The sequence below is a fragment of the Archocentrus centrarchus genome, chromosome 10, assembly GCF_007364275.1.
Source record: "Archocentrus centrarchus isolate MPI-CPG fArcCen1 chromosome 10, fArcCen1, whole genome shotgun sequence".
NCBI lineage: Eukaryota > Metazoa > Chordata > Actinopteri > Cichliformes > Cichlidae > Archocentrus > Archocentrus centrarchus.
The window spans coordinates 12,733,928-12,753,865 of NC_044355.1; the positions used below are offsets into that span (position 1 = coordinate 12,733,928).

The 19,938-nt window shown below is 42.9% G+C and overlaps 1 protein-coding gene across 1 annotated transcript; it reads left to right on the top strand.

The window, feature by feature from the left end:
* The first annotated feature begins 9,721 nt into the window (after nt 1–9,721).
* Nucleotides 9,722–19,435, top strand: LOC115787487 (transmembrane protein 179). Its single transcript, XM_030740220.1, has 4 exons — nt 9,722–10,193; nt 12,295–12,432; nt 14,005–14,083; nt 16,154–19,435. Exons 1-4 carry the CDS (start codon nt 9,871–9,873, stop codon nt 16,343–16,345), a joined length of 732 nt encoding a protein of 243 aa, XP_030596080.1. The 5' UTR covers nt 9,722–9,870; the 3' UTR covers nt 16,346–19,435.
* Nucleotides 19,436–19,938: the final 503 nt, after the last annotated feature.

Below are 19,938 nucleotides of genomic sequence, written 5' to 3' on the forward strand. Positions count from 1 at the left end.
GCACCGTAATGCTGCCTCCAACTCCTGGTTGGCCCGTTCCGTCTGCCCATTTGTCTGAGGATGATAACCAGAGGAGAGGCTCACCTTGGCTCCGAGAGATGTACAGAACTCCTTCCAGACCTGAGATGTGAACTGGGGCCCCCGATCCGACACGATGTCTTCAGGAATCCCATGGAGCCGAAAAACGTGGGTGGTGAGAAGCCGGGCCGTCTCCAAGGCGGAGGGGAGCTTGGGTAGCGCAACGAAGTGGGTGGCCTTGGAAAACCGGTCGATAATGGTCAGGACCACGGTGTTTCCTTCAGAGGGAGGAAGTCCTGTGACGAAGTCCAGAGCTATGTGAGACCACGGTCGCTTAGGGGTGGGTAAGGGCCGGAGGAGACCTGATGGAGGTGACAGAGAAGGTTTATTTTGTGCACAAACGCTGCATGCTGCCACGTACTCACGGGTATCCTTAATCAATGTAGGCCACCAGAAATAACGCTGGAGGAAGGCCACAGTGCGATTGGCCCCGGGATGGCACGTGAATTTGGCTGCGTGTCCCCATTGCAGTACGCGGCTTCGCACTCGAGAGGGAACATAAAGGCGGTTGGGGGGTCCCGTCCCAGGATCTGGTTCAGTCTGTCGAGCTGCCTGAATGGCGGATTCGATCTCCCAGGTGATGGCTCCAATGACGCAAGAGGGAGGCAAGACAAACTCTGGCTGCGAGGAGGAGTCCGTGGAGCTGAACTGTCGGGACAGAGCGTCGGGCTTGACATTCCGTGATCCAGGTCTATAAGAGATAGTAAAGTTAAATCGGGTAAAAAACAAGGCCCACCTGGCCTGCCGGGGTTTCAAACGTCTGGCGGTTCGCAGATAGGCCAGGTTCTTGTGATCAGTCCAGACCAAGAAGGGATGCGTCGCGCCCTCCAGCCAGTGCCGCCATTCCTCCAAGGCTAGTTTGATGGCCAGCAGCTCCCGGTCCCCTACGTCGTAATTCCGTTCTGCCGGGGAGAGGCGGCGAGAGAAGAAGGCGCAGGGTCGGAGGCTACCCATGGACTGTTGGGACAACACTGCCCCTACCCCCACGTCGGACGCGTCCACCTCCACGACGAATGAGTTGGATAGGTCAGGTTGGATGAGGATGGGTGCGGAGGCAAACCGACCCTTCAGGAGCGCGAAAGCCTCTGCAGCGGCGGGGGTCCATCTGAAAGGAATCTTGGGAGAGGTGAGAGAGGTCAGAGCATGGGTGATGGAGCTGTAATCTTTAATGAAGCGGCGGTAGAAATTGGCGAAGCCCAGAAAACGCTGCAGCTGTTTCCGATCCGCTGGCTCGGGCCAATCCAGGACCGCTTGTACCTTAACTGGGTCCGCCTTGATCTGCCCTTTACCAATAATGTATCCCAAGAACGCCGTGGACTCCACATGAAACTCGCACTTCTCCCCCTTCACGAACAGACGATTCTCCAGTAACCGCTGCAACACCTGCCGCACATGTCCCTGATGCTCCTGTAATGAGGATGAGAAGATCAAAATATCATCGAGATAGACAAACACAAAATGATTGATGAAGTCCCGGAGTATGTCGTTTACGAGGGCCTGGAACACAGCTGGCGCGTTGGTTAGGCCGAAGGGCATGACAAGATACTCGAAGTGGCCGAGGTGAGTGTTGAAGGCAGTCTTCCACTCGTCTCCCTGCCGGATCCGGACGAGATGGTAAGCGTTCCGGAGATCCAGTTTGGTGAAGATGGCTGCCCCCTGCAGGAGCTCAAAGGCAGAGGTGAGAAGTGGCAAAGGATATTTGTTGCGCACAGTGATTTCGTTCAGACCGCGGTAGTCAATACAGGGCCGGAGGGTCTTGTCCTTCTTGGCCACGAAGAAAAACCCCGCGCCCATGGGAGAGGTGGAGGGTCGAATCAGACCGGACGCCCGAGCTTCGGTGATATATTTTTCCATGGCATCCCGTTCCTGCGGAGAGATGCTGTAGAGGCGGCTGGAGGGGTAGGGCGCCCCCGGGATGAGGTCGATGGCGCAGTCGTAAGGCCGGTGGGGAGGCAGGGAAACAGCTCGGTCCTTATTGAATACTTCAGCGAGGTCGTGATAGATCGAGGGGACGCCGGACAGGTCAGGTGGGGTCCCCTCCCCCAAATCGGTGGACCGAGGGAGAGAGGGAGTTGCGGATCTGAGGCAGCGCTGGTGGCACCGCTCACTCCAACCCGAGATGCTGCGATTCGCCCAGTTAATCTGTGGATTGTGCAGTTGCAACCAGGGAAAGCCGAGGACGATGGGCGTCTGTGCAGAGTCAAACAGGTAAAAGGAGAGCCGTTCAGAGTGATTACCCGACAGAGTCACAGAAAGCGGTTGGGTCTTATGAGTGATTTCAGAAAGCTTGGCGCCGTCCAGAGCGGAGACCAGGAGAGGCGTGGGTAGCGCTGTGGATGGAACACCCCACTGCTGGGCGAGGGCACGGTCCATGAGATTTTTCTCAGCTCCGGAATCGAGGAGTGCCAAGACTGTGTGACTGCCTGATGGAAGATTTATCCTTGTCTGAAGCGTGAATCTGGGCAGGGAGGAGCATGCGTTAGCTTGACCCGCCAGTATCCCCACCATTACTGACGGGCGCGGTCTTTTGGGCAAACAGGGCATGACGCGATGTAGTGGCCCTTTTTGCCACAGTAGATGCACTCCCCCGCCTCCCATCTCCGTCGTCGCTCAGAGAGAGACAGCCGTGCGCGGCCGAGTTGCATGGGTTGCTCCTCCGCGCCGCAAGGGGGCGCCGTAGCCGGGCTGTCGTCCGCTAGGAGGCTCCTCCGGTCCGCGGAAACCGCCCGGCGAGGGGCATGCTGGGAGTTGTAGTTCCTCGGAGTCCGTCGTGCTCTCAGGCGGTCATCTACATGGATACACAATGAAATCACGGCCTCCAAGGACTGAGGCAAATCCCTAGTGGCAAGTTCATACTTGAGATCATCATTAATATTGTTCAGGAATACTCCCCTGAGCGCCTTTTCCTCCCAGCCGGCCTCCTCCGCGAGGATCCGGAAATCCACGGAGAAATCCGCCATGCTCTGTTGTCCCTGCCGCAGGCTGAGCAACTTCTGGGATGCGGATTCGGGGCTGGTTCCTTTATCAAACACCTCCTTAAATCGAGACAAGAACGCATGGAAAGACAGATCGGGGTTTCCCCGTAACACAGCGTGCCCCCACTCTAATGCTCTACCGCGGAACAGATTGACCATAAAACCAATCTTTGCACAATCAGAAGCGTAGGCATTTCTCTGTTGCCGGAAAACGAGGGAACATTGGGTGAGGAAACCTCCACATTTCCCTAACTCACCGCGGAACACCTCCGGGATGGGCAGGGCTTTCTCCAATGCTACGGCGGGCTCGGTCGCGGAAGCCAAACCAGCCGGCGGATCTGTCGGCGGAGGGGATAAATCCTGGTGACGGGGCGTAGCGGATGACATGGTGGATTCCAACATACCTCGGAGATCGGCGAGCTGTTGGGTGGCTGCGCCCAGCTGACTGGAAACCAGACGGAGCATATGGTCGTGACGCTGGAGGGTTTCCTCTTGAATAGCCAGGGCCCGATGAACCGGATCAGCGTCCGCGGTGTCCGGTTTTGGCTGGATCATTCTGTCAGGACTCGAGGAGGAAGAGGACACACAAGCGGTGGCTGATGAAAGCAAGGTGCAAGTTTATTTACAGTGATCGATAGAGGTGCAAAGACAAGGGGGTCCAGGGAGGCGAGGGGGGAGGCGGCTGAAGCGGGTCGAGAGGCTGAAGGAATTCCCAGGTGGTGAGGGGCCAGCTGTGGTACGGCGTGGAGCGGCGGGTTGACGAAAAGCCGGGGTTCCGAAAGGACGAGCAGGAACTGACACGGGGATTGAGAAGTAGTCAATGATCCAGCGAAGAGTGATGGTCTGCTGGCAGCTTAAAAAGACCCTGCCTGATGGCTTGATCCGTAGCAGGTGTGGTGATCTCCGCCCTAGGGAGGCGGAGACACCGGAACCTCCGCTGTGGCCCGCAGGACAAACACACATGTATACAGACACACACACACGCAGACCCTCCCCCTAGGTTATGACACACACACACAAATCTCTACACAGATCGTGATGCACACACATGGATTCGTTTACGGACACACAAAAGTTTTGCTACAATAATAGCTCCATAATTAAGCACATATTTAACTTGTTCTTTAACGTGCTTTAATATTTAACTTGTACCAAGTGTAATAAAGTTTACTAATGAAAATTATCTTGTGCAAAAAAAAAAAAAAATACACTTCAGAAATCTGATTACAGCAAAAGCTTGGCATACCTGTTGGTACCTGTTATTTGAAATGTAACTAAACAAAAAGATAATTAAAGTGAAAAACTAGTGCTTGGAAATGAATTTTAGACTTTGCCCACAGGAAGACTAAACAAGGAAAAAAATGTAAAAACACCTTCATCCTACCAGCAAATGGTCTGACCTCTCCAAAGGTGGATGTAGATCTGAGAACAGAATTCCATTCTGCAGCTATACTGATGTTCCTTTATGATGTCACAGCTGGGAGAATTCCAAAGTTCTATTCATTTTTTCACCTCTTGATTTTCAGTCACTCACTGATCCTGCAAGAGCAGGAATTTAACAACAAACCCGGATGGCCTCATCCTCACTGTTGTTCATTCTGCACTGCAGCAGTGGTCACAGTGGGTGATTTAAGTAGTTTAAGCTTGTTTTTTTTTTTTTCTTTCTTTCTTTTTTTGTGACAAGTTGATCTTTAATAAGACCTTGGGATAAATCTTGAGTCCGCCACATTTTTCGGAGTCCTGGAGTGGATGGATTAAATGTTTAGCTTGTTATCTGGACATCATCCTAAACGTTTTACCCACATTAATAAATAGAACCAAATGAAAAATGGCACTTATGAAAACACATTTTCATCCAGTTTGTGTTATTGTTATTATTATTATTATTTACAAAAAAAAAATGCTCTTTCCCAGGCTGTTGTGACTGCTAAAACTGGAACAGAAAATAATGTCATACAGGTGAAAAGAAGTGACTTTGAACTCTTTGATGCTCTTGGGACTGACTCACAGGACTCAGCCGCTGTCTCAGGTATTGAAACTTGTTCATTATTAACTCCCAAACTTGGCATTAAAAAAGTGTTTTAAGGTAGAGCTGCATTTTTAGTCCACATATCTTTGAACACTGACAATTTTGGAAAAGTTGGCTGATTAAAAAAACATATAATATAATGATATGAATACACACTCAGCGGCCACTTTGCTAGGTACACATGTTCAACTGCTCATTAATACACATCTGATCAACCACAGCAAATCAATACATTTAGGCATGTAGAAAGATAAGCAGAAGACAGAAGCCTGGATGGAAGGCCATCAAGGTGATCTGCTAAAGTTCAAGCTGGGCACCAGAATGGGGAAGAAAGGTGACTACAGTAACTTTGAACATGGCAGTCAGTGCAAGAAGGGCTGGTCTGAATACAGAGACTACTGATGTACTGAGATTTTCCCACACAACCATCTCTGGGCTTGAGAATGTTGTGAAAGAGAGAAAATATCCAGCGAGCAGCAGTCCGCTGACTGACGCTGCTCACACGCTGACATATCACATCTACACATTCCTGGGAATACACTTACACGAGCCACATCCACCTGGTAGTGGTGTGACCGACACCGGATCAACGAAGGAACGCTGACGCTGCCCTCAGCAACAAGCTTTCTTAACACTGGATCCCTGTGTTTTGCTTTGATGGCGTTTGTTATTAAAAGGAAGCTAAATGGGAAAATAAGGATAAAGGAAGAAGCAATGCAAGTGGATGTAGCAAGGCGGGGGAAAAAAATCGAATATTTTGGATCTTTCAAATCCAAAATAAAATCTATCTTTTGCACCCAGTTCTTGTTTTTGAAAGTCATTAAAGATGCATGTTGCACTGTCATTTCACCCAGTTCAAAGATATCCCTAAAAGACTAATAACATTTCTGTTTGTTGGGGTCTCACAGCATCGAGCTGTTTTAATACTTTCTATCATGGAGTTGGTCGCAGTCCCAACTTGTGCTGTAGAGATGAGCGGTGCAGTGCGGTCAAAATGCTGTTTAAATGCCGAGTTGTCAGTCAGAGGTGTGTGTGTGTGTGTGTCTCTCCTTTGAAGTTGTAACCAGTTTAAGTGTTCTTAAGCTTAAATGTTCCTCAGTGTCCTGAAATGGAACTGCTGCACTATGTTGCCATGACAACACTTTAAACATCTTTGTTCTTCACCATACGATCCAGTAGTTGTAGTTCTGGAGCTTTCAGTCATTTGAACTCAGAATTAAACAAGTTAGGTTTTATGATGGCTTCCATAATTTCAGGCTCTCTGTGTGACTCTCTGTGTGGCTCGTTAGTCTGGGGCTATGATTCTTGCTTTGGGTATGAGAGGTCCTGGGTTGAACTCTATAAGTATATTTGTATTACCATATTATAACCTGTTGATTATGAGTGAACTGGATTGAGCATTTGCTTTACAAGTTCATTGCCCACAGGGACTGTGTCTATGGAAAGGTAAGCAGAGTTGATGCTCAGCACCAACAGGCCAATCTGAAAGAGAATCCAAAAAGGTACTGAAAAGTGTGAGAGCTTAACAATACCCTGCCCTTGCCAGAATGATTGACTCACCCATTCCAGTCATGGAACTGGCAGATGTTCCAATCCAGGGGCTTAGGAATGAGTTTACTATTGGGGGGGTACACAAATCGGAAACCTGACAGATCCATAAATACTCTGAGCAAAGCATTAAAAAAATGCTATTTGATCTTTTACTTTCTTCTTTTTCAAGTGTTTCTTGGAAAAATAGTGTTGTGTACACCTATATTATTGCATGTATAATTTACACATGTATATGTTTTATAGTCGTAAGATGTGGGCAAACTGGCTTGAGCACAGATAAATGTTACCAATGCATATATAAATGCTGCCAGTGCATAGTTACCAATGCATAGATAATTGCTACAAATGCACACATAAATGTTACCAGTGCACACATAAATGTTACCAATGCACACATAAATGTTACCAATGCACAGATAATTGTTACCAGTGCACCAATAAATGTTACCAGTGGACAGATAATTGTTACCAGTGCACATATAAATGTTACCAGTGCATTGATAAATGTTACCAGTACATAGATAAATGTTACCAATGCACAGATAATTATTACTAGTACATAGATAATTGTTACCAGTGCATAGGCAAATATTACCAGTGCATAGATAAATGTTACCAATGCACACATAAATGTTACCAGTGCGCACATAAATGTTACCAGTGCACACATAAATGTTACCAGTGAATTGACAAATGTTACAGTGCATAGATAAATGTTACCAATGCACAGAGGTGGGAAGTAACGAAGTACAAATACTTCGTTACTGTACTTAAGTAGATTTTTCAGGTATCTGTACTTTACTTGAGTATTTATTTTTCTGACTACTTTTTACTTTTACTTCCTACATTTTTACACAAGTATCTGTACTTTCTACTTCTTACATTTTCAAACAGACTTGTTACTTTTTAACACGTCAGAGAGAAGTTTGCGTTTTCGGTCAGTGCGCCGTCAAACATCAAATGATCTGAGCCTAAACGGAGGAATAATAACAGATAAGAGACAATCGTACTGGCGTATCCTTCATCACCGGCTTATCTCGTACAAAGGGATTAAATACGCAAACCCATATAATTAATGTATCATTTATAGCGCTATAATCAGGGGTTACAGCGGGCCGGACCGAGTCCGTAAGTTGCGCTGCGGCACATAAACAGCTTAGCTAGCGCTACTGAAGAGGAGCGAGCATGAAGGGAGTAACGTGTGGCAGGTAAATGCAACGTTTCTAAATGCTCAACAAATATCAGCAAACACACAAAGTGTGTGCAGTTTGTCACACAGTGTGTCTGCTAGCTAAAAGAAGAGCTGCTGTATTTCAGGGAGAGCAAAGAGAGAGAAGTTCACTCAGAGATGGAGAAAGAGGACAGGAGAGGAAGAAGAGAGGTTAGATTTAAAGGTAAGGACTGGAAAACAAACTGAAGTATGCTGACTTTGTGTTATTCAAAGATTCTATGAAAATACTGCAGTTTAGGTTAGCTTGTTGTACTGTATTTACAGTAAAGCTCTGTGTTGGTGCACAGAGGCTGTGTTCATGGTCAGAGTTACAGGTTACATCAGTGCAGCAGAGATGAGTTTGAACCAAAGCTGCTGATGCTGAGATTCATTCACTGAATCCAACATTTCTACAGCCTGCATGCTGTCAGTGTAGGGGATGGAGCTCAGCTCAGATAGCTGTGAAATACTGGGTTACATCTTTGTGAGTTCAGTTCATCCACACAGAGCAGTAAACCTCAGAGCAGCAGCAGCAGGTCAGCTGATCACAGCCTGCACACCAACATCATTTACTGCAGCTCACAATAGAAAGCTGTGATTCTTCTCCCCATGCAGAGCCACTACAGCTGATCTTAGGGTTCCTCCACCTTCTGAATCCCACTGTAACCCCTGAGTATCCTCATGTTGGTGTTTAGGTGGAGGCACAGTCACCCTCTACTATGGAGGACACAGAGAACAGAGCTGTGTTTAAATTCCCTTTCACAGCTTGTGTCCTACATAACAAATTAAAGCTGAGTACATTCATTAGGATTAAAATTTAGATTGGAATAACGTTTGTATTCTCATGTAGTATTATTTTATATTATTACAATAATATATAATGAGGTTCGGTTAGTTTTACACAAAAATAGCAGGTAGAAACATCCTCCAAAGAACTACTTTTACTTTCTTACTTTGAGTATATTTCAGAGCCTGTACTTTTTACTTTTACTTAAGTAGAGAAGTTGAACCAGTACTTCGACTTTTACTAAAGTATTTTTTAACATAAGTACTTGTACTTCTACTTAAGTACAGAATGTCAGTACTTTTGCCACCTCTGCCAATGCATAGATAAATGTTACCAATGCACAGATAACTGTTACCAGTACATAGATAATTGTTACCAGTGCATAGACAAATGTTACCAATGCATAGATAATTGTTACCAATGCATAGACAAATGTTACCAATGCATAGATAATTGTTATCAATGCATAGATAATTGTTACCAGTGCATAGACAAATGTTACCAATGCATAGATAATTGTTACCAGTGCACAGGCAAATATTACCAGTGCATAGATAAATGTTACCAATGTACACATAAATGTTACCAGTGCGCACATAAATGTTACCAATCCTTCCACAAGGGTGACATGTAGCATGTTAAATGAACTTCAGACCATATTGAGTGAGATTATTATATTACAAAAATTATTAACTCAACTGTATATCTCATAATTATTTCTCTGTGAACCAAATGCTCAAACATTAAATACTCGGTTTCTAGCAGTTTTTTCTACACTTGGCTCTGTATGATGTCATGGAAGAGATATTCCTAATATGGTTCTCGATGCTGACAGCCAGTCATAATAAACTTGGTTCAAAGGGAGGTGACCTTAGTAGGAGAGGAGCTAAAATGACTTATTTCAGACAGTGAATTTTGCAGAGCTACTCTAGCAGAGCCAAAATGAGCATAATCGGTGCTCTTTTTATGAAGTATTTCTGCAGCATCAGTGCAGGGAATGGCTATACTGATGAATTTTCTCCTGTTTGGTCCCTGGATTTAGTGGCGGAGTGAGCCTTCTGTGTCTCCTCCTCCTCTCTGGCAGTACGTGTGGATCGTGTAACGGTGGGAGTGCCGGCTCGGTCCCCGCCCTGTTTTTTTAAATACCCCGTAACGAGGTCAGTATAGACAGGGATGTGCTGATATCTGCTACTTCACATCGGGGATACTCTAACTGTGTAGCTGTTGTTTGTCCTGCACCATGGAGCTGGACCGGCGGCTGTTGCTGGCTCACTGCGCGGCTCACGCCCTCTCGGTGGCGGTGGGCTTGCTGGTGGTCGTCCCGATGGCTCTGAACGGCTCTGCTTTCAAAGGCCGCTGCGCCCTGTTTTCTAGCGGATACTGGAGGACCGATGAACGAGTGGAGCCGACGGGCACGACCGGAGTCGTAGATCACCTGGTGGTGCAGCAATGGGGGCCGCCGGCAGCCTGCCAGTTCGCCACGTTTGTGGGCATTTTCACGGTGCTGTACGGAGCCGCGCAGGGCTGGAGGTGCCTCTTCTATCTGCATGGACGACATGACGAGTGAGTTCCCCTACACCACACACATCCACACATACGCCTCAAAACACTGAAGAGGGCGGCTACATGCGCTACTGACCTACATTTGCTTATGTACTGCAGTTATGAGATAATGCAGCATAGTGTCACGGTAGTTTCTGCAGTGGTATGTGAATGTACAGCAGACACATTAAAAAAGATCGCTCCTAATGGTTGCATGTAGAAACCAAAGCATTAATATGTATAGGCTTACAAGTGGCTAAAACTTGCAAGCAAGAGTCCATTGTGAGTTAGTTTATTCACCAAAAATGCAAGTAAACCAGTGATATGTGTGTGTGTGTCTGTGTGTGTGTCTGTGTGTGTGTAGGGGGGGGGGGGGGGGGGCAGTGTGCAGTTCTAGTGTGTGTGTGTTCATCAGCACAGGAGGCTGTCTGCCATGTTCAGGAGAGGAGAAAATGGACTAACCAGTTGTGCATCTTATGTATTCTAGTCATTTTATTTGATGGGCCACATACTGCAGCTACCAGATAGACTACATCTAAAAATGCACAAGGAGCATTGGATGCATTTTATTAATGGAAAAAATAAACAAGGACTCAACTGCAGTTTTCACATTTTTTATCAGGTGGGCCAAATTGGACCTTCTGGTGACCAGTCCTGGCCCCCAAGGACACCCACCACTAAGTCTCAGGTTTCTGATGTCAACTAGCTGCTGGTTCTTTCCAACCTAAATACGTGGGTCACATGACCTACGAAAACAAACTGATAGTCATCACAGCAGTTATAGTGTAGTCGAAACGGTATGCAAACATGTGAGCAGCCTGCTGAAATGAATACAGATGATTATACAGTGAGGTGCACAGAAATACAGAAGTCCTCAGGTGTGAAAATCTGAAAATGGTGATTTTTTTTTTTTTTTTTTTTAAAGAGGTGATGTTTTAATAACAAATGTCACTTGGATCTGGAAAAATATTCATATTTTAATTTGGGAATTGAATATTGGGATTAAGTGTTCCTGGATGTTGGTAAAAAATTAACGAATTTTTTTTTGTTTTGTTTTTCTTCCTCTTTCTATGAATGTATATGACTTTATGGACCGTGTGTAGCTGTTTGTGAATAAGTAGTATATGATAGGTTCCAACAGGTCTGAGTGATGAATCCAGATTTGAAAGTTTTGGTTCAACTCTTCATCAGTATGTATGGAGAAGGTCAGGAGAGTGGTACAACAGTGGGGGTCTACAACAATCTGTAAAACATGGTGGAGGCTCTGTCATGATTTGGGGGCTGCATTTCAGCCAGTGGTGTTGGGGGATCTTGTCAAAATTGATGCAATTACAGTATAAAGGTGCTGTCAGATTATGATTCATCATGCAGCACAGTCTGGAAAGCTTGTTTTTGGAAGCGGCTTCATTTCTCAGCTTGACAATGATCCCAAGCACACTGCCAATGCAGTAAAAGCATACCTGGATAGAAAAAGGTACAATGGAACACCAACTGCCATGAACTGACCTCCCCAGAGCCCGGACTTCAACATTATTGAAATAGTGTGGAATCATCTTGACAGAATGGCACAAAAGGCAGCCAACAAAGAAGAGCTTTGAATGTCCTTCTGGAGAACTATTCCCAAAGACTACTTAAAGAAATTACAAGAAAACTGCCTAATGGGTTGAGGCTGTGTTGAAGAATAAAGGTGCTCACACCAAATACTGACTTTCAAACTTGTTAGAATTGCACAAACTCACTTTTGTCTTATATACAGTATTTCCAGGTATGTTTGCAGCCATTTCAATAAATAGCTGCATCTTTTTCCCATTTTCCTCACACAATATATAAAGAATGAAGGGTGACTCAGGACTTTTACACATTACTGTAGTATGTAGTAATGTTGCTGGTAATAATAGCAGGCTGTGCTGTGATTATGTCTGTCTCTCCTGATGAAATATGCTACACAAATCAATACTGTAATTATTGGAGCAGCAGGAACAGGGGGACGCTTGTAAATTAATAGGCTTTCAAAATAGCTGCATTTTATATTATGAACCAATCATGCATTCGCTATATTGTCTACCCTGAGCTTCAGCTCTGTGTGTCTGATGGCTGTGTTCTGATGTGTGTTTGTGCCCAGCACTCTGTTTTCGTCCTTCCTCACGGTCCTGCTGAGTGTGTGCGTGCTCTTCCTGTCTGGAGGAGCCAGCGTCATCCTGTCACTAGGATTCAGCTCCTGGTGCAACATCGTGACTGAAAATGACACACGGCCATACAGGTACATCTTCTACATGCAGGTTCCTTTTTTGGTGTTATGGTTGGATGCCTGCTCAGTTCAGCATCGAGAAGCCTGCAAATTGGTCCGGCTGTTTCTTTTGTTGCTCCATATTGTGATTTAAAAATAATAATAATAATTAGGGCCAGTAATAATATGAGGGATAAACCTATTCTCACAGACATTCGGGGAGTGTGTATTGTAATGTAATGTTAGCAATCCCAAACACATCCTTTAACCTTCAAGTTATGGCCCATCTATATTGATATTTTCCATTGTTATCGTTTTAATTGTGAAATTTCCTCATACCATGAATTCAGTATACATCTCTGAAAACTTTTCATAGGTTTTACAGGAATTGGCTCTTTGGTGTGGCTAGGATAATTGAAAATAGTTTGGGCTTGTTTATGTATGTGCTTTAACATGCAAGCTTTGATTTTTTTCTTTTTTCAATTGCAGTTTTTTTTTTACCTCTGATCACTATATTATGTTTTTAGTGAACCATGTCTAACTGACCATGAGTAGAAAGACTTACTGTTCCAGAAACCTTGATATTGACTGTCTCTGCACAACATATTTAAAATGATTGTTTTAAACAGAAGTGTGGAAGTGAAGCATCCTGGCTATGACAAGTTTATTATGACTTCAGTATTGATTTTTGCCCTTGTCCAGAGATTTCTCCAGATTCTCAGTCTCTTGGTGATATACTGTAGATGATGACATGTTCAAAGTCTTCAGTTTTATGTTTAGAAACATTATTTTAAAAATTTTCAATCTGCAGATTGGTGAACCTCTGCTCAACTTGATGAGAAACTCTGTCTCTCTGAGATGCTTTTTTATACCCGGTCATGTCACTGACCTGCTGCTAATTAATGTTCCTCTAGCTGTTTCTTTTCAGTCCCACTTACATTTCCAGCCTTTTGTCACCCCCCATCCCAGCTGTTTTTGGGTGTTCCTGCCACCAAATTCAGAATGAGCTGTTTTATCTTTTTTATGAAAAAGTAAAATATCTTAATTTAAACATTTCAAACGTCTTCTATATTCTGCTGTGAAGAAAATTACATTTGCCAGTCATTGCATTTTCACCCTATGACAGCTGAAATAGGCTCCTTTTCTCTAGTACTATTGAAACTAAGAAAAATTGTTTTGTAAGAAGTAGAACACAAGGATTGTCAAAATATAATTTTGTTTGTACAATTTGTGTTTTTGATGTCTTCTTCCATAATGATTGAAAACCATAATTAACTATGGCTAAAATATTCCAGCTTCAAAGTAAAAAGTATAGATATAATAAACACAAAATAGAACCATCAAAGTATTCCTGAATAATAATAAATCACATTTGGTCTTTTTTGGATGCTAAAGTGGCTCAGTCACTCAAAGGTTAAAGAGAGAGGTACCATACTATAAAGAAGTTTGTATCTTCATGTTTCAGACTTTGGTTCAGTGCTGATGTTTAAATGCTGCTGCAGACAGCTTTGTGTGTTTTTGTTTTGTTTTTAAACTGTCTGTAGTTGTTATTGTGTTTGAGTGTTTCTGGGGGTTCTTTTCTCATCCCTTCCTTTCTGTGTTCAGCTGTGCGGAGTCGCAGTTCGTGCCACTTTACCTGGACGTGGACACGTCGACTTTCTTCACAGAGCTCAGTCTGGCGCAGGTAGGAATGCTCAAATAAACACAAACACAACACATTGTGCACAACAGAAAGCTAAAGCAACACCGACTTCCTCCCTGCCTTCTGAACCGAGATCTTCAAACATATTTCCGCTGTGTGCAGCCTGAAACACGATGCTGGGATTATCGGTCTGCATTTACTCTTCGATAAAGCAACACATTTTTTCTTCAAGTTCTCTATTCTTCAATATTTAACTTACAACAAAAAAAAAAAAACTAAATAAATGGTGCCTGCAAAGCACTTCAAGCGTTTTTCTTTAAGTTTTGTTAATGCAGGCCGCTTTGTCAACAGTTGCTGTGTTTCTGGAAGCAATCATGAAACCTTTAGATTGATAGACATTTGGTTGTATATAGCAAATTTTTTCAGAGTGGTCATTTGTCAGGAAAGAGATGATTGAGCAAAGTATTGAAAACTGGATTCATATGATTTTAGATGAGCAGGTCCAACACAATGAAAAAAAGACTGAATTAACAGTTCATATACTAGACGGACAACTTAAGTAGCATTAAAGTGATCGCAACAGACTAATTTATCTAAATTATAGATGCAGCTATAAAATGGCTCAACATTAAGGACCAAAAAAAGGCATGAGCTTACGTCAGTGTAGCAGTTACTGTTTTATCCCAGTTTTGAGCTTGTATGTTGTGCACATGAACATTATTCCTGATTACATCATTATCCAGATTTCTGATTGATTCTGAGTCACTTGTTTATTTTTTCCCACCCTGCTGCTTTTATCTCAGTCACCATCATGGACTTTACTGTCATTTCAGCTTGTTGGTTCTCGTTGCTGTGGTGCTCAATGTCGACTAAACTGTTGACTGCAGCGATTGTGTGTCAGCGGTTTCTAATGGCAACAGAAATCGGTTGCCACGGTATTGCTATTTTAGGAAAGCAGACATGTAAAACAAGAGAGCAGGTTTAGTTTGTCTGAAGCCTTTTTTCTTTTTTAAAGCAGATTTTCCAGTAATTAACAGCATATATCATTTAGGGGTTTCTTTGATGTTGATAATGCTTTGTGTTTGGTTACAAAACATCATTGATCGGCACAGGAGCTGATGTCAGCCTCTGTTCCAGCAGCTTCTGTAGCTCCATTCAGTCTCCCATGCAGGATTGATCTAATCTGTCTTTTTGAAACAATGATCCGAGTGTCTGAGGTTCACTCCGTACCAAACCAGCTTCTATTTTAGTCCGTATTGATGAAACACAGTGACGCTCTCTTCTACTGTGATTTTTCAAGTTTTCCAGTTGTAATCTGTCCTGTCTGGGCTAAAATGCTTAGTTTTTAATCGTGCTGGTCATTCAGAGCCAGAAGTGACCATGTGTGGACCACAGACAGTATGAAAGTCCATCTTTTATACTGTCTGTGGTCCACACTTCATGGTTTTGGTCTCCGTATTTTGAAGCTTCGATGTTTAGGGTTTTCATAAAACAAGTTACCTTATGTAGATGAAAGGATGGCATGCTAATTTGTCAGCAACTGATAAACAGTTGCATTTATAAACTATATGAATGCAAAGTACAGACACAAATATCTGCTAATTATTGTGAACAAACAGGCCAAAAAAAAAAAAAAGGAGTTTTACCAAACTGAAGTGCAAACATCTCGGACATTCTCTGTTAGACTGCAGACAACATTATTAGACGGATAAATTAATCAAAAAAATACTCCAGAGGATGCCAACAGCACAAACACAGCGAAGAGGTTCAATTTACTGATTTGAATTAACGGAGGTGAGAGCGATTGGTTACAGCTTGCTGACACAGCAAGCTGTAACCAATCAAAGTGTTCAAAGAAGGTCATGAAGGGGGTAAACTATCCAAAAGCCAAAACTCCCTCTCTCTCTCTTAAAGAGTCTCTGGGGATTGACTCATTTTTGCAGTCAACCTCAAGTGGCACATCTGCATTTTCATTGCTAAAATTACTGAATAAATAACATTAGATCATTTATCAAAACACCAGCTACTTTAAAACAAAGCAATTAGCATTACTATCCTTCTGTTCAGTGTATTTGATCCTGTATGAGTGTAAGCCTGCCTCTTCATCCTCAGGCGTCGCTGTGGTTCATGACGGCTCTGTGGCTGGTTCAGTCCATCCTGGCTTTCCTGCGGCTCTACCACTCTCACAGCCAGCACATCACCGGGCCCTGTCTGCACCGGGAGAAGGAGTTGCTGCTTGGACACAGCCTGTCGGACAGCGGCTCGCCCTCGCCTCCTCCTGTAACACCCACCCTCTTAGTCTAACCCAGAATGTGTGAGGTATTAACAGAAGGAGCCTCCAGTATTTAAATTTAAACCCAATATTTTTTTTCTTCATGTCACGACTAATGATGTCCACTCCGCTGTACGCGAGCCTGACCACTAAATTTGATAGTTGTAATATTAATCAGCCAACTGCAGTACAGAGATGCCAAAGATACAACAGAAGTAGTTCAGACTTAAATTAGAATATGTCTCTGTGTAAAATATTTCTTTAAATAAATACTGGCTGATCCATATTGTCCTTAAATATCAATTATCAAGTAGTTTATGTTAGTTAATTGCTTACTATCATCACTAATATCAGTGGAATCCCACCTACTGCTGTTTAAAGGTTTTCCCAAAATCTTTAAAACCTTTCAACCATCTGGATGATAAATTTCTGAGACAGTTTTCACATTTCAAAAGGGTCCTCAGACCTTTTCAGATACCCCTAAAAATAGCTGGAAACCATTACTTCCCACTGCAGCATCAGCACCAGCAGTTACATCTAAATAAAATCCAATATTAACAATAACACAGATTCTAAACGTTAAAACAGGAAATGTACACAACTTATTTGTGTCAGGATTCACTTTAATGCAGAAATATAGAAAACGAGAAAACAGAACAAGCCGAAGACGGAAATTTAAGCTCTTTATCTTCCATCTTATTGTCTTGCAAGATAAAACAAAATGCAGTATTTCTGTATAGACCGATTAAAATAACAATAATGTATTAATTTTGGTGTATGACATACAGTTTAGTATAAATTATGCCATTTCCAGTCACACAGTGCAGCTTAGAAAAGTGTGTTCTTTCTAACGCTTCATTGGCAGCAGAGTTTCTGCAAATGGTCTCAGAACAGCATTCAGTGCGTTCGTTGAGCTTCTGGGGTGACTATGAAGAAAGGGTAGTGGATAAATGAGCCGTGTTGAGCTTAAAGCCAGAGTTTCCAGTGTAATGAAAGTGGATTTCTTTTTACTTGGCTAAATCACCATGTTAACTGATGCTCAACATGTAACGTGGTCCGGAGCAGGTTATGTTTAGTTTGATTTAAAATAGTCTGGAAGCACTTTTCACCTTTTCCTGAAAACATGCTGTAAGTTCTCTGTTGAAGGATTTTTTTTATTTATTTTTTTTTTAAATTAGGAATTGTGTCCAAATAATATCACAGATGAAAAATGTGCTGCAGCAACTGATGATTTTTACAATGAGACAAGCGATTAATGCTGCAGAAAGTTTTTAATCTGGTGATTTAGCGCACAAACATTTTAATTCATGTGAATTATTTTATCACTGAGTGCGCTCTCTGTGCTGCTGTTTATTTCTAATGTGACAGCTGCACAGTAGAGCTCTGAAACTTCAACCTGGACAGGTTACTGTCACACAGCGTAGTGGAGGAAATGTGGAAATCACTCTAGTTTCTCAGCAGATCAAAGAGAAATTAATTTGATTGAACAGGTATTTTTGGCATGTGTTGTGGTCTTGTAGCTGCAATCCCAGCAATGTTAAAGAGACTTAGCAGCATATCAGAATCAAGTATAACATTTACACATTTTCTGCATCACCAGTTTAATACATGCACATTCTCAACGCACAGTTTGTGGTTCATTCAGTGGTTTTAGTAAGGTACAGCTTAACAAGCTGCACATGTACAACGAATCAGCCCATTTTATTTAATTATTTATTACTGAAACTCTGAGCACCACGGTGATTTAGTCAGGTAAAAAGAGAACCAGTTTTGGGACACTAAACACTCAGCTCGACACAGCTTGCTCACCATTTAATCTCACTGCGTTGTACTCCCCTCAGGTGACAGTTACAAGATGTCAAAACTGAATCTGTGAATCTAGAAAGGGCCAGACTCCAAGAAACTATTTTCAGCAGGAGTGTATTTTTATCATTTTGCTCAAACTGTGGCTGTGATGTGAGAGACATACTGCCCAATCATGGCTTACAAATCCTAAAATATGATGCAATATTCCTTTTTTTTTTAGTTTGGGATTTGGAATTTTTATGAGCTAAAACACAAGCACTTATTAAAAAATGTCGGCGCTCTGACGTGCACGCCTTGTGATCGAAGATTATGATTGGATGATGAGCCACAGTTTGCAATGATTGTACTGAAGGACTTTATAAATAAAATATACAGAGGAATACAGTCAAGAGTTAATTTTAGTGTCAAATCTTAATGCAATGTGATAAAGACCGTTAGAGCATTTAAAGACATTTATATGTAAAAACATTCCTTAAGTGTTGTCAGTCTGGAGAAGGACTGAACGCATGTCTTCAAACAAGAAGGGATAGAAACGGATCAGAATAGCTGAAGCACATCATTCAGTGAGCCAGCAGCCAGTGTTGTTGCTTATTGTTGTCTTTTCACCACATTTTTCTAAATCATTGTTCATTCACTCCAAGCAGCCAGATGGTGTTTGTTCTGAATATATTTAAGATGCATGTTTAGTTGTGTTTCTGCAGGAGCTCGACATTTTGCACAGTCGTGTCCTCATCAGGGAAAATGCGTCATATTGTTCTGTGTGTAATATACAGATGCTTTTATTGTGAAGCATGTGGTGTGTGACTGAGCCACCGTGTTTGTGAAACATGCTCACTGTGTGAACATGACCTGAATGCTCTGTTGTGTAAAGGGGGGGGGTATCTCCGCTGACCTCTCGTCTTGTGACGATTTCTGTCGTGATGCTGTTTGCGTGGAGGCAGCTGCTCTCAGGGTGTCAGTGAAGCAGTCGAATCCTCTCAGATGATCCACATGGTTTGATTAGCGGGTAAACTCTGATTTGTGATTTTTGAGAGAGATTTATGTGGAGCCCAGCGGGGTCAGTGAAGAGCAAAGAAGTTGATGATTTGAAATTGTTCGACGCTCTTCTGTTATTGACCCGAGCAGCTGTGATGACACGCAGAAAGCAGAGGTGGAAATCTGAGGTAAAGAGGCAGCTCTGTCATTTAAATCTGATTGTAATATATGAAGTGTTTTTGTATTCTGTTGTCCTGCTTTTTACCTCTGATACCCGTTTGTGCTCATTGATACATTTTTGCATTTGTCTTGTTTACAAATAAAGCCTCAGTATGAAAGAACTTTGCTCATTTATTTACCTCGCCTGCTTCTGTGTTCTCTGCACCATCATCACTCCCTAAAGACCTGGTGGATTTTTACATCTTACACTGGTCATATTTGTGCACTTTTACTGAGTAGGAATTTGAACTTAAACCTTTACCGTTGAACTGGTACTTTTAATTATTCTACCACAGCCTTTATGTAAAGGGCTGCAGAGTACTAAGCAGCTTAATAGTCTTGACAGCACGTTGAAGTTGCATTTACAGTCACTTCATCCTATGATATTAATTTTGTTATATTGTAATTGAGTGGAAGACTGGACTGCTATTTAATATTTCCTTCATTTAATTAACTGTGGGTATCCTGGGCTACACAATAGTGCAGAGACAGTAGGTTACATCCCATACACAGTGGCAGAGAATGCAGTCCATTTAAATTAAAGGGCAAGCCCAAAGTATACTCACCAGCCACTTTATGTACACCTACTCAACAACTTCAGAATGTGGAAGAAAGTTGATTAAAG